Source organism: Filicampus tigris, chromosome 4, assembly GCF_054856515.1.
Source record: "Filicampus tigris isolate MCC_2025a chromosome 4, RoL_Ftig_1.0, whole genome shotgun sequence".
NCBI classification, from domain to species: domain Eukaryota; kingdom Metazoa; phylum Chordata; class Actinopteri; order Syngnathiformes; family Syngnathidae; genus Filicampus; species Filicampus tigris.
This window is the reverse complement of record NC_141220.1, coordinates 28,039,174-28,053,293: the sequence shown is the minus strand read 5'-3', so window position 1 is coordinate 28,053,293 and position 14,120 is coordinate 28,039,174. Positions and strand designations below refer to the sequence as shown.

The 14,120-nt window shown below is 44.0% G+C and overlaps 2 protein-coding genes across 2 annotated transcripts; both read left to right on the top strand.

Moving 5' to 3' along the window:
- Nucleotides 1-1,271: 1,271 nt before the first annotated feature.
- pdia3 (protein disulfide isomerase family A, member 3) lies at nucleotides 1,272-7,776 on the top strand. The gene is made up of 13 exons (XM_086027742.1): nucleotides 1,272-1,592; nucleotides 2,914-2,992; nucleotides 3,084-3,201; nucleotides 3,874-3,981; nucleotides 4,479-4,608; nucleotides 4,696-4,812; nucleotides 4,948-5,073; nucleotides 5,312-5,494; nucleotides 5,581-5,689; nucleotides 5,767-5,895; nucleotides 5,980-6,059; nucleotides 6,177-6,234; nucleotides 7,174-7,776. The coding sequence occupies exons 1-13, from the start codon at nucleotides 1,459-1,461 to the stop codon at nucleotides 7,285-7,287; spliced, it is 1,485 nt and encodes a 494-aa protein (XP_085883868.1). The 5' UTR covers nucleotides 1,272-1,458; the 3' UTR covers nucleotides 7,288-7,776.
- Nucleotides 7,777-8,999: 1,223 nt separating this feature from the next.
- On the top strand, nucleotides 9,000-12,501 carry ppib (peptidylprolyl isomerase B (cyclophilin B)). The gene is made up of 5 exons (XM_086027743.1): nucleotides 9,000-9,274; nucleotides 10,648-10,761; nucleotides 11,577-11,670; nucleotides 11,754-11,938; nucleotides 12,117-12,501. The coding sequence occupies exons 1-5, from the start codon at nucleotides 9,140-9,142 to the stop codon at nucleotides 12,237-12,239; spliced, it is 651 nt and encodes a 216-aa protein (XP_085883869.1). The 5' UTR covers nucleotides 9,000-9,139; the 3' UTR covers nucleotides 12,240-12,501.
- Nucleotides 12,502-14,120: the final 1,619 nt, after the last annotated feature.

Here is a 14,120-nt window from a genome sequence, read left to right as displayed (position 1 = left end):
GCTGTTAAAAAAAAAAAGCTTGATTTGATGTCATTTATTTTTTTCTCTTCCGCCTATATGGCTAAAAAGTAGAGGTGTAACAAAAACTGGTTTGAATCTGAAATTGTTTTTTGATTGAAAACATGTGAGTGCTTCAAATCGAACATTCCACTTTCAAATATATCGAGATACGTATCGAATCATCTTTTATAGGACAGATCCAGACCCAAAATCTCTTTGAAGGAAATGCCACATACTGATAATTTCAGTTATATTAAATAAACCGAATCGTTCCACTTCAAAATGGACCATCCTGGAATCATTCCACCCCATGTATCGAGATACGTATCAAATCGTTGTTTTTTGTTTTTGTTTTTTTGCAGAGATGCACACCCGAACTAAATGTTTGAATAGTAGGGTTGCGTGTATGATCGCAACTTCAGAGCATAATTACAACTATTTAACATGTTTGTAATAAAACAATTACAGAGAAAACAACAAAATGCACACACACAAAAACACGATTCACTGCAATTCATTGGTCATAAAGCGTGAAAGACAAGGGAAAAAAAAGCAGTTTTAGTGTGTACTCAAGAGCTGCTTGGTATTTTAATTAGGAATTACTTTCACTGCAGTTACATTTTGTCTCGGGACAACTACAATTTACACAGCAAGAGCATGTTTCTACAGATTGATCATATATTATGTTTAAGTCTTAAAGTGGCGCAATGATCTATCATCATACGTATAAAGCCTTTTTTTCTGAATAAAGGGTTTCATTTTCATGTATATGTCGACTGCTTTGGCGATTCCCCTTTTGAAATGCGTGCCTCCGGCGATGCTAAGCTAGGAGCAGGAGGGGCAAGGGCGTCAGATCGTTCGCTACATTGCGTTGCAAAATTGCGCGAAGGGAACTGCGAATAACATTTGTCAACAATTCGCTTTTTTTTATTATAAATGTTCTGTCTTAATAGCACACCTTCTGGCATTGACAAGAAAGTAAACCTCATACAAATTAGTTGAGAATTGTGCAAGCTACGACTTAATTTCACTGTCAATGTATTGACTTTGAGAGGAAGGGTGTCCCTCCCAACATGGCCGCCATGTAGGCACGTCGGTTTGCGGCCTGCTCCACTCCAGCGCGCTTATCTGTGGTTAAGGGTCTTCTATCCACAGAAGCAGTGAACGCTCATCATAATTACGTAGTCATGCTCTGATTGGCCGCCTCTCGGCGAAGCACCCGGATTGGCTGACACGCGTTGAGCGAGACAGCCGCTCGGCCAATAGCGGGCTGCCACAGTGTGATAAGGAGCGGCGCCGAGGCCTGTTCCAGCATCTTCCCCGTCTCCTCCGTCTTTTTTCTTTCGCCCGGAGCTAACCACCAGCACAAGAACCTCGACGTCTTTCTCCCTTTGCGCTCCTTTCGCGGTGTTGTTTGAAAGCCAGTTCCGAGGAGTTGTTGAGCCCGCCCCGAGTGCGATGCTGAGACTGATCTTCCTGGCTGCGCTCGCCGGGCTCTCCCGAGCCAGCGACGTGCTCGAATTAACCGACGACGACTTTGACAGCAGCACTAAGGACCAGGAGCTCATACTAGTGGAATTTTACGCGCCGTGGTGAGACATTGTTACGACATGGGTTAATTTTCCACATGTGAAAGAGCAAACTGCTTGGAAACGACGGTAACGACGACGCTAGCTTGTTGTTCGCGTTAAACGTCTTAACTGGTTAACGTGCAGCTTGTGTGCGTGGTTCCTAACTGTGTGTGTGGTTTAATGCACAAATTAGTTGAAATTGGTTTTCACACTGTTGTGTTACTGGCAAATGTGTTATTGTCAGAAAGAAACAACAGGCTCGTGATGAAGTGTTAGCATGCTAGCTACCAAGAGGCGAAAGTGTAACTGCAATAAAACCATGAAACCCCATTGGGGGATTTTCGTATATAACAAAATTCAGTAAAAATCGGGCGCTTTTTTGTTTTACAATACCCGAAACGAACGTCAAAGGCAGTTTTCGTGTCGCTTGCGTACTTTCAAAGCACCGTTAGCGTGCAGCCGTGCACTAGGAAGTTGGGGGCGTGCCCTCTTGCTGTTGTAACGCACCGATTGGATGGCGAAGTTTGGCTGGCTGCCTCTGATTGGTTGATACAAACTATGACGCGGTTTCATACAGTGAAACGTAAAATGCTTGTAAAAGTGAAACAAAATGTTCTCTTCCAAGAAACCTCAACCAAGAGCAGAAAGCACAAATCAAAACTTTTCAAAATGTGATTTACTTCATCCACAACAGTCTTTTGAGTATTGGGAACAAAAGTATACTGTGGGTCCTGCCCAGTCAGAAAACTGAACGATAACATAAACCTACCTACCCGTTGTTTCTCTTAATTTCAAGACATATAATTTGCATGACATTTCTACTCTGAATCTTTAGGTGGTAAAAACAAGTGTAGAATTAGCAATTTGCATTCATGCTCAAATGGTCAAGTATTACTCTTTCAAGACTATTACTTAAAAAAAAAACAACCTCAAGTTTGTATGTAAAAAGGAAGAAAAATAACGGGCTGCACTCTCTCATCTGTAAGGATTTGGACTTTGAGCTCGAGGGTCACGGTTTAGGTCAGACAAATGTAAAAATGGCAACTATTTGTTGGAGTCTAGTCTGGTTACAGAGAACCATGAAGGTGCCCTTGAGCAAGGCACGAACCCACCTCACCCAGCGCCTTGAAATCTTTGCCTGCATGCCGACATTTATGTGATGTGGCTTTGTGCGGTGCACTACACAGCAGTGTGAGAGTTGAGTCCTCTAATGTGCATTATAACGCCCTGTTAGAGACTTATCAACATTCCCGGCCGAGTAAACACTCCTCTCAAGTCGGTGGAGAGCAGATCACACGTTGTGTTTGTTTTTTTTTCTAATGTCTCCTCTGTCCTTTATTAGGTGTGGCCATTGTAAACGCCTCGCCCCGGAGTATGAGGCAGCGGCCACGCGTCTGAAGGGCATCGTCCCCCTCGCTAAGGTACTTGAAAGCGCAATTGGCTGCTTTGAACTTGTCTTGTGAACTCTTAGTCACATCATCCACAGAAAACCTCATTATTTTCCTCTCCCAGGTTGACTGCACAGCTCACAGCAAGACTTGTAGCAAATACGGAGTCAACGGCTACCCCACCCTGAAGATCTTCAGGGCCGGAGAAGTCTCTGGGCCCTACGAAGGCCCCAGATCTGCAGGTACAATTGCACCTTGATGTAACCGTAGGAGTTGCGTGAGTCAATGTTAAGATGTTGAAAATCTTGATTTAAAAAAAAAAAAAAAAAAAAAAAAAAAGGAATAATAAATACTTTTTTTTTTTTAATTAAAAAAATTAAAAAAAATTTTGCAGAGTACAGGAGTAACTTTTCATAAGATGAAAAGGAGGACAAGCGTTAGTCAATTGACAACTGCGACGAGCAGTGTACCGTTGCCCATAATCACGAGAATAACATTGAAGTACATCAAAACAAGCAGCAACCTTCCACGCGTTGATCGGACTTGCCAAAAGTTATTGACGTAAGGCTAATCGCTTTGCCCATCCACAGCCTGGACAGTGCGGGTCATAGCGTTTTTTAATTTTAATAGTCTTGGACATGTGCAGACGTAAGAGACCAGACCGGAGCGGCAACGCACCTTTAGCTGCTTGGGAGCTAACGGAACGGAGATGCCAAAAGTCACCATCCTAGATGGTGTGGATTCTTAACTGCTAATGCTTCAGAAATTCTTCAACTGGAAACTGTAACACAGTGGAAAGTACACTGTAATTACAATGAATCAAGGGAAAGAGCGGACGGCCTCAATTAGTAGTAACAATAATAATTAGCGTAACGCCCAACGTAACATTTTCTCGACTTTGCGCTGTCTCGTAGATGGGATTGTGAGTTTCCTGAAGAAGCAGGCCGGCCCCGCCTCCGTGGAGATCACCACTGAGGCGGAATTCAAGAATTTCATCTCAGATAAAGATGCCAGCGTAGTCGGTGAGTTGATGCGCAGCCATGAAACGCTGTCAAAATTGTTGTTTGCTCTTTTGCCCGACCATGATTTCTGCTGGACAAACGGGTCCATTTCAATTCAACGGCACCACTTTACAAAGGTTTATTTGAAGGCTCTCCACACAGCACGACACTCATAAATTGAGAGAAAACCAACTGAACCCCACACGAGCAAGCATCAGGGCAGAGAAAATAAGAGGGTCATCAATTGCAGGAAGTCGAGCAGAGTGTAAAGCACAGTTCCTCAAAATGTTCTAAAAGATTAAATGCAAATGTGTTTTACAGCTGAACTGTATTTAACAAATGTGCTCTACTGGATAAAAAAAAAAAAAAAAAAAGATTTATTATTATATGGGCCCCCCTGAATCCAAAGTTGCTCTTCTAACCACGCTAGCTCTGCTAACGCTAGCTGGCTTGAAAATGAAAGTGAAAGTTGGAAGCCATCTCATTCTGTATTCCCCGTTGGTAACTTTTCCCTCCAGGCTTCTTTGCCGACAGCGAGAGCTCAGCATACACTGAATTCCAGAAGGCCGCCAACGACCTGCGGGAGAACTACCGCTTCGCCCACACGACCGTTGAGGCGCTCCTCCAGAGCCAGGGCGTGGACGCGGAGTAAGCGCGACAGCGCCTTCGGTCCACTTTGCACGTCATCACAACCAACAGCGAGCTCCGACTACAACTTTGCATTTTTATTTCCAGGGGCGTCATCCTGTTCCGCCCACCCAGACTCGGCAACAAATTTGAAGATGGCTCGGTCAAATGTAACGAGGAGAAATTCACCAAAAGCAAAATCAAGACTTTTATCAAGGACAGCGTGTACGTTTTGTCTTTTTTTTTTTTTTTTTTTTTTTTTTTTTAAGTCTGTCCAGAATAACGCCTGAAACGTTATCTCAAGCATAAATATTGGACTTCCTCCTAAACTGATCAGCTCTCATGGTCTCCTCCTCTCAGCTTTGGAATCTGCCCCCACATGACTGACGACAACAAAGACCAGCTGAAGGGGAAAGACCTGCTGGTGGCCTACTACGACGTGGATTATGACAAAAATCCCAAAGGCTCCAACTACTGGAGGAATAGGTACAGTAGTACTGGTTTTCGAAAATACGCACTACATGCGTTCGCAGGAACGAATTGATGGCATTTCCATTCATTTCAATGGCGAGGGATGATTTGGGCCCTGAAATGTGTGCCATAGCTGCTACTAAGGTGGAAATTGGGCTTTTGTGTCTTTCTCTCCACTCGACTTTGATTTCCAAGCCGCCTTTACAGTGCCGCGGGAGCTTGTAAGACACGAGCCTCCTTTTTGTGTGTACAGGGTGATGAAGGTGGCAAAGAGCTTCTTGGACCAGGGCAAGCAGCTCAGCTTCGCCGTGGCCAGCAAGCAGTCGTTCAGCCACGACTTGTCCGAGTTTGGCCTGGATAGCGCCCAAGGAGAGCTCCCCCTGGTGGCCTTGCGCACCGCCAGTGGAGACAAATACATCATGACCGAGGAGTTTACGTAAGTCGGACGTGGCAAAACGTGGTCTGGGTTCTGCTTTCATGTTCGGCAGTTCACTTAAATGTGCTTTTTGTTCTCCCAAACAGTCGTGACGGGAAAGCTCTCGAGAGCTTCCTGCAGGACTACTTTGACGGCAAACTGAAGCGTTACCTCAAATCGGAGCCCATCCCGGAGAACAACGACGGACCCGTCAAGGTCAGAATGTGAAAAGGTCAACAAAAGCGCTGCTGTGAGCGCTGCTCACCGAATGGTGTGCCGGCGTGCCGTTTTAGATTTTGGTGGCGGAGAACTTCGATTCAATCGTCAATGACGACAGCAAAGATGTGCTCATCGAGTTCTACGCTCCGTGGTGCGGTCACTGCAAGAGCCTGGAGCCCAAATACACGGAGCTCGGCGAGAAGGTGCCACGCCCACGAAAGCCAACGCAAAATTGCATCCATTACATTTCACGAATGATTCTAAATTGCCCTGCCGTCTCTCGTCAGCTCGCCAACGATCCCAACGTGGTCATCGCCAAGATGGACGCCACGGCCAACGACGTCCCGTCGCCTTATGAAGTCAGCGGGTGAGTCGAAAGCAAAATTCCGGATGTGGTTTCTAACCGCGCTAAACACTATGTCAGGATGCTCCTAAACTGAAGAAGCGCTTATTGTAATAATAAACGAAACCTTTACTCCCTTAGATTCCCAACAATCTACTTTTCGCCAGCCGGCAGTAAGAAGCAACCAAAGAAATATGAGGTAAATATTGCCGACCACAACGAAACAATTCTTAAAGGGCAAGTCAACCCAAAAATGTTAACAATAAGTTCTGTGCGCTTCCACTAGTCTAAACGCGGCCTTCTGATGAATATTGCATTTGTGGAATATGAATTAAGTCGCAAAATCCACCTGTTTTTAGCCATTGTGTCACGTCTGTCGACTGAAAATGACATCACAACTGCTCGAGTAACGACCAATCACGGCTGACCAGTTTTCTGAAGCTGAGCCGTGATTGGTCGTGACCTGAGCGGTTGCTATGTCATTTTCAGTTTACAGAAGTGACAAAATGGCCGCCCCCTGAGATGGCTAAAAACGGCTGGATTAACTCGTTACTCCACAAATTTAATATTAATCTGAATGCTGTGTTTCAACTCGTGGGCCTGCATAGAACGTATCCTTAAAAAAATTTAGGGTTTATTTTCCTCTTGAAGGCAAAATCCTGACCAAAAGTGTTTTGATTTCCAGTCATGTAAGCCACAGATCTTCAAGAGAGTGTATACAATTTCAAGAAATCATTTTGTGTCTTTTGGGAGGTACTTTATTGGAAAAACTTAACCTATTCGGTTGACACCTGGTTGCATCATCCTAACAAGCAACCACGTTGAACTGAGCAGAGGAGCTTCAATTAGTCAGGCTATAGCGTGAAAGTGTTTTGGCGCCATCGTGTGGCCTTTATAAACCTTATTGTGTGGATGTCAAATTAGTCAGAGTAGTTCAGGACTAATTTGACTCCCCACGAAGGGGATTTGCATTTGCAGATGGCTGTAAAGCGCTTGAGAGTTTGATTTTTTTAAAACATCAACACCATGATGCTCCCACTACTAAGCAATTTCTAATCCTTGATTTGAGCAAGGCACTAATTGAGGTGACACTTACCGGGCTAAAAGCTAACGCTAGCGTTGTTTTGTGGCGTTTCAGGGAGGCCGTGAGGTGAGCGACTTTGTCTCCTACCTGAAGAGGGAGGCGTCCAACCCTTTGGTGATGCAGGAGGAGCCCAAGAAGAAGAAGAAGAAGCCGCATGATGATCTATAAAAGGAAAAAAAATCTCAAAAGCGGGAACGTGATGTCCCCGCCTCATCTTGAAGAGATTTTTTTTTTTTTTTAATTGTTTAGAGGGAATCAACAGGAGAGAAGTAAATTATATTCCACTGTCTTAGTGAACTACAAAATGCTCTGAAGCCAAGTTGATTGGGCCCTCTGCCAATACTGTGGAAGAAGTGGCGCTGTTTCTTTTTAGTAAGAGGGGGACCCCTTTTTCATAGATTTTTTTTTTTTTATTTGAAAAAAAAAATCCCATTTGTTTGTTTCAAAGAAAAAACCAAAACATCTTGTCTATTCCGCACCTCCGGCTGATGATGCACTTGGGCCACACAGCATTCGACATCACCTGCCGCTTTTTTTTGTTTTCTTGTCACGTGGGAGGGAGGGGGGGGTTAACATCAATAGTGAATGCCTTCTTTTTGCTCGTCTGTTTTTGTACATTTGAAAGGATTGTGAAATAAAAAGGCCCCAAAACCAAAATTGAACGTCATTATTTAAAGCACCAACACTGCCATGGAGAATTTATAAAAAAATATAATTTTTGACTTATGGCCTATATGGTACCAAATCAACCATGAAATGAATCATTACAATTTTTTTTATCAGTGTGGCGACTGAATCAATGGAGTGCATTTTTAAACTTTCAAGTCACTTTAGATAATGTATCAGGGTGTACCTATTCTGGATATTTGCCAAAATGCACTTCCTCTAAAAGGGAAGTCAACCCAAACTTATTTTTTTCAAGAATATGTTCTTTGCAGGCCCACTAGTTGAAACAAGGTTTGATCCTAAATGTTTGCCGTCAATGTTATACATTAATGGCCACATTATGCCGCCGTCCCTGTGTGACCTATATCTTTGCTGCTGTAACAATGAAAATTTCCCCACTGTGGGATCAATAAAGGCATTCTTATCTTATCTAACCTATGTAAATATACGCAGTAACATGTGTATATACACATGTATATACACACCAACATACGTCTACATAAAAAGTATTAGGAACACTCATTTTAGCCTGTACATAGTACAGAGGAAAAATAAAGTAAGTGATAGTGCTGTAGTGAAATGTAAGGAACAGCATTGGATGAAAATAAAACTAGGCTAACAGTAGTGGGGAATGTTGAGTATTGCACGGTATTACAGTAGTGGGGAATGTTGAGTATTGCACGGTATTACAGTCGTGGGGAATGTTGGGTATTGCACGATATGAGCTCAGGTGCAGGACTGCACAATTGCACTAATGTCCGCCAGTTTGTAGAGACTACACAATGTTCTTGTTAAAGAGTCTGACAGCAGCAGGCAAGAAGGAACGGCGGAATCTCTCCTTTGCACAGCGAGGGTGTAACAGTCTGTCACTGAAGGTGCTGTGGAGTGCTGTTAGGGTGCCCTGGAGGGGGTGGTCCGGGTTGCCCAGCATTGATGACAGCTTGGCCAACATCCTCCTGTCCGCCACCGAGTCCACAGAGTCCAGGGAGCAGCCCAGGAAAGAGCCGGCCCTCCTGACCAGTTCGTCCAGCCGCTTCTTGTCCCGGGCCGAGACGCCGCCTGCCCAGGTGACCACTCCCTGGAAGACGACCGATGCAACCACCGAGCCATAAAAGTTCCTGAGAATTGTAACGCAGTTTACGCGTCTGCATCTAGTTGGCTAAAAATGTATCCAATCAGAGTGTTGCGCGTCGCTACTTCCATCAGCCGCTGCAGCGCTTTGGAAAAGTGAGTGGCCGACCTGACGCAGTCCCCACCCCGGATATCGGACGTCTTCCCCGGTCTGCACTCGCCGAGTATAAAGCTGCCAGGCTTGTTTGTAGCTCGCTTTTCTGGCCACTTGGTTTTGACGTTGATGGTAAGACTCTGCGAGAGAAGGATGAAGTTCATCTTGGCTGCCACGGTCATCGTGGGCTCCGTGTTTTTCCTCGCCTTCCCTAGCGGCTCGTCGGCGGACGATAAGAAGAAGGGCCCCAAAGTGACGGCCAAGGTGAAGAGCTGCCTCGCCAAAAACGCAGAGCAGCGGAATGCTACGTCGGAGCTAATGCTAATTCAGCTAATGCTCACCACTTGCTAAGCCACGTCATACTCAGCCCAGCTCGCTAACATGCCTCCGGCGTAGAACACCAATCTGTTTGCTATGCTAGCATTACATTTCGGGGAAAAAAAATACACGCCCGCTGGCTAAACGTTGTGGGTTGTTATTATGATTATGATTATACTTGACACGTATTTTCTCCACATATTAGACACTCATTTTGTTAACATAGACGTACCTTTTTTCATCGTGTCAATTTTAGCATTGTGGGCTAGTCGGTGCTAGCGATGTAGCAGTCCCTAGCCTTTATTTTACTTTGAACGGTCATTTTGTCAACTGGGAACTTGAAATGAGTAAAACGCATCTCCTCCCATCCCACGATCAGAATATGGAACTATTTTTGCAATGTATTTAGGAGACACTCGGTCTGAGGTCCTTGTTTGGGTGCTGCGGGCTCTCCAGCATTAGTGTCCCACTGAAAGGAATTTAAAATGGAAGCTGGACTTGTGCGGTGTCTTCAAAAACGGTTTAAAGATTTGTTTTATTTTCAACAAGAGCCACTTGACTGGTATTTCAACCCTCACAGAACATTCAGTGACAATTTCATCACTGAACCTACCAAGAGAAATGTGGGAAGCTTTTTTTCCCCCCTAGCTATTTCTGCTCTTGAGTCATCAGCAGTAGAACATGGGTTGGTTTCACAAAAAGCGGACAAATTGAGGTTTTTGTGAAAAGAAACCTGTCAAGCAAAACAATGGCTGTGATTCGGGCTGCACAAAATATTGAAAAAAATATTGATAACGCGATAATGGCCTATGCATATCACAAAGACATGCAATAGTTTTCATCATTCCTTCTATGAACTGTGACCTTTTCTCACAATGATGACACAATTTCTACTGCATACTGCGACAGTCTGTTTACGTGTACTCTGTTCAAGTGTGAGGTACCTAAATAAAATAAAAAAGGATTTAGCATTGTATATTTAATCACCACAATGTTCAACCAAACCATCTGATTTAACGGATGTCGGCTATCTTAATGTTATACGAATTGCCGTGTAGGGCCTAAAGAAAATTAGCATTGGTTTTATCGCGATTATAAACCTTCCAAGAAAATGTCACTTTAACACACGGAGCAGTGGCACATGGAGAACGAACAGAAGCATTTACAAGCATGTATTCTCCTCCCTGCTCTGTGGGAGCGCCAACTGTAGCCCGGAATGTTGTAGGACAACGTGGTACGAGCCTAAGAACAGTCTTTGCGTGAATGCTAGGCAATGATCCTTGTAATTAAATAAAATGTTCACATCTTCTTGGCTACAGGTCTACTTTGATATGAAAATCGGAGAGGATGAAATTGGAAGGATTGTCATCGGGGTGTTCGGTAAGACTGTCCCCAAGACGGTTGACAACTTTGTGGCGTTGGCGACTGGAGAGGTAAAAGTGCTACTTTTTCAATTAGAGAATGATACGTTTTGATTTATTGTGGGCCAACACAGAGACTGAATATGAGGCCGATAACCGATACTTGGATAGATTAAAAAAAAAAAAAAAGGTATCGGTGCCGCTATGCGTCAAAGTGCTGAATATCGCCGCTTATTCAAGACAACAGAGTACAACTAAGAACATGAAAAAAATTACTGAATTAAGTGTTGGAAATGCATAATGCTGCACTGTTGTAAATTTTCTTTTTTTTTTCAAATCCAATACAGTTGTAGATTGCACGTTCAGTTTTATTTGAAATATGTTATGTCCATGCTGTCTTTTCAAGCTGTTTTTTAAATGTACAATTTTAATTGAAATGTTTGATTGAATCAAGTGCAGTTTATTTCCCAATATTCAAGCGCGATGCTCTTCTAAATGGTACTTGGTGTGAAATGTTTGGAACGACGCAAAGAGAACTTACTGAATGTGTTGGGTAATGTTAGGGTATAACAATGCAATTCGCACACAGGCATGGAGCTGATTTATTTGGACCAGACATGTATTTATAAAAACTCAGCAATACTATTAAGCGTTTTTATTTAGTCGTCTTGTCTTCATCAGGAAAAAAAAATGTTGAATTAACTAGGCGGAAAAAGTGGCACATTTGGGGACTTTTTTTTTTTTTTTTTTTTCCCGGCACTGTCAAATGACAACGAAAGGTTTGTTTACTATGAGAGTGCGTAATCCGGAAGTATGTGACAAGCTCTGTACAGCACGAATGTTTGTATGTTTGCGGCTGGTGACCAGCCTTTTGTGGCCACTCGCAGAAAGGCTTCGGCTACAAGGGCAGCAAATTCCATCGCGTCATCAATCAGTTCATGATCCAGGGAGGAGACTTCACCAAGGGAGACGGAACCGGAGGTAAGACGGCAGCCTCCACAGCGGTTACCATGCTAACTGTCATGGCGCATGCTAGTCAGCCGTCCGCGTTGTCTTCTGCGAAGGCAAGAGCATTTACGGCGACCGCTTCGCCGACGAGAACTTCAAGCTGAAGCACCACGGCCCCGGCTGGCTCAGCATGGCCAACGCCGGCAAAGACACCAACGGCTCGCAGTTCTTCATCACCACCGTGAAGACCAGCTGGCTGGACGGCAAGCACGTCATCTTCGGAAAAGTGCTGGAGGGAATGGTGAGCTTTTCCGCTTGACCTTGTCAGACCATATTTGGACATGAGTTGTCCGCCCGACAATGGGGGTCTTCATTTTGACATGAAAGAAACATTTTTTAAAAGTCTTTTGTTTGCTTTTCCGTCGTTTGTCTGAAGCGTTTTTCCATGCAACGTTGTTGTTGTTGTTGTTTTTGTGTAGGAAGTGGTGAAGGCGATCGAGAAGACAAAGACGGACAATCGCGACAAGCCCCTCAAAGACGTGGTCATCTACGAGTGCGGCGTGATTAAAGTGGACGAGCCCTTCGCCATAGCTAAGGAGTGAGGAAAAACTGCGGGGGAGGGGAACCACCATGAGGGGGAGGGGCTTTCATCGTGCGGGCCACACACACTGGCCATCCTGGAGGAGGAGGAGACGCTTCTTTGGCCCTCGAAGTAGTGCCGCTGGCGCAGGCGCGTCCACACCATGAAGCATTCCAAGGTGCACTACTTCAGTGGGAAACCTTTTTTTTCTTTTTTTTCCCATTTTTTTAAATAATTGTTAAAAAAAGGAATGCCTTGAAATAAAGCTTCCAGGTTTTGTTAAATCCTTGTGATATCTTTTTTTTTTTTATATATAAATATTTTGACGTTTTTGATCTATTTTACATATCACTTTAAAAGAAGGTATTCCAAGTTAGGGGTTACAGAAGTTGTGTAATTCTCCCTTTGACCACCTAGAGGGAGCCACTGTCCTATGAATAACTTTCCTATGGCTGGTATAAATTACAGCCACCAGGAGGCAGTATTGAGGCGTAATTATCGCAACGTGCTAGCTACTTAGCAGTTTTTTTAAAATTAATTTAATTAACAGTAGTCTTTGATTTCTAATTCTGCTCAGTAACAGCTTTTGTCAACATGCATACGCCACTTTGGCACTGGAAATTGCCATTTCTAGTCCTCCTTCACATAAAGAACATTTTTGTGGTGCTTTTTCATGACAGTTTAGGTAACAAAAGTGCTCGAGTGTGCTTATTCGTCCCGATAAAAGCAGCCACTAACGGAAAAAACGAACTTATTTTTCATCTTTCAGGCGTTTGCCATGCCTTCCTTTATGTCTCATCTTCCTGACGCTCCCTTGCAGCGTGTTTGAACACACTCTTGGCAGACGAGTTCCAGCCCAGCCTATGCGTGCTGTTGTTGTACATTCATAATTAATATCGGTTATTTTTTCACTTGGTTAAAAAAAACAAAAAAAAAACGGATGTGCGCCATACAAGCAGGCTAATGAGGTCCAACCAATGTCAGTTAAGTAGAACTGCACTGGACTGTTATTATTACAGTTGCGTCTAAAACTTTGTCACTTAAGAGTCAAATATGGGGGTAATGCCGATCAAAATAATGGAGACGCCTCATTTCAAATCTGTTGGTAACGCTCAAGGCTGTGCACTGATACCATACGTCTGTATTCTGAGAATTTATTAATTTTTGCGAGCAATCAAACCGTTGCGATACGAGCGCTGGATGGTCGCATTATTGCCAATCGTAGTTGAAGTTGACTGTCAAACTAAATAACAGTAATGACGTGTATTTCACCAAAATTAAAGCATGCTCGCATAATGCTAACATCATGGGAACCGCCGTCGATGTGCTAACGAATGGCAAGGATGAGGCAGTGGTATAACTCTTTAAGAACACATGTAGAAAGATGATATAACATGCGTTTATTGTTTTTTGTTGATGACTGAGTGGACACGACACAACTGCCCCCCCCCCCCCCTGAAATATAGATTGACATGTCGCAGTGACACCTAGTTGCCTGGAATACTAAATTTGGTATTCTTTTAGGGCATAGCCCACACCCAGTGGCCTGCATATCATTACAATGACAAAATATGAATCATGACCGCCTCAACTGTGTCCACGTAAATGAGACATGATGTCCTTTGACCTCCGTTAGCACCGGTTTTAGCACCTGCAAACCTTTTTGTACACCCGGCCCAAAGTGTACAAAGCGCTGCTACTGGCCAGAATTCTTTCGATGGCTTTCTAGCCATTCGGGGCTGCCGGGAAGGGTGGAGCGCTGTTTTGGCCAGGTCCAGTCAGGCATCCAATGACTCACCAGGACGGGGAAGAATATGGAAAGAATTCCCGGGAATCTTTAAAGCCTCTCTTGTTTGGACTGTGGCGATTGGGAGGATTGTGCGGCCAAACAGTGTTGTTGTTC

Excerpts from the sequence above, each read along its gene's own strand:
- pdia3 (XM_086027742.1), top strand. The coding sequence starts at position 1,459 with ATGCTGAGACTGATCTTCCTGGCTGCGCTCGCCGGGCTCTCCCGAGCC. Across the intron at positions 2,993-3,083 it reads GCATCGTCCCCCTCGCTAAG|GTTGACTGCACAGCTCACAG; the intron begins GTACTTGAAAGC and ends TTCCTCTCCCAG. Across the intron at positions 4,609-4,695 it reads AGCCAGGGCGTGGACGCGGA|GGGCGTCATCCTGTTCCGCC; the intron begins GTAAGCGCGACA and ends TTTTATTTCCAG.
- ppib (XM_086027743.1), top strand. The coding sequence starts at position 9,140 with ATGGTAAGACTCTGCGAGAGAAGGATGAAGTTCATCTTGGCTGCCACG. Across the intron at positions 10,762-11,576 it reads TGGCGTTGGCGACTGGAGAG|AAAGGCTTCGGCTACAAGGG; the intron begins GTAAAAGTGCTA and ends GGCCACTCGCAG. Across the intron at positions 11,939-12,116 it reads GAAAAGTGCTGGAGGGAATG|GAAGTGGTGAAGGCGATCGA; the intron begins GTGAGCTTTTCC and ends GTTTTTGTGTAG.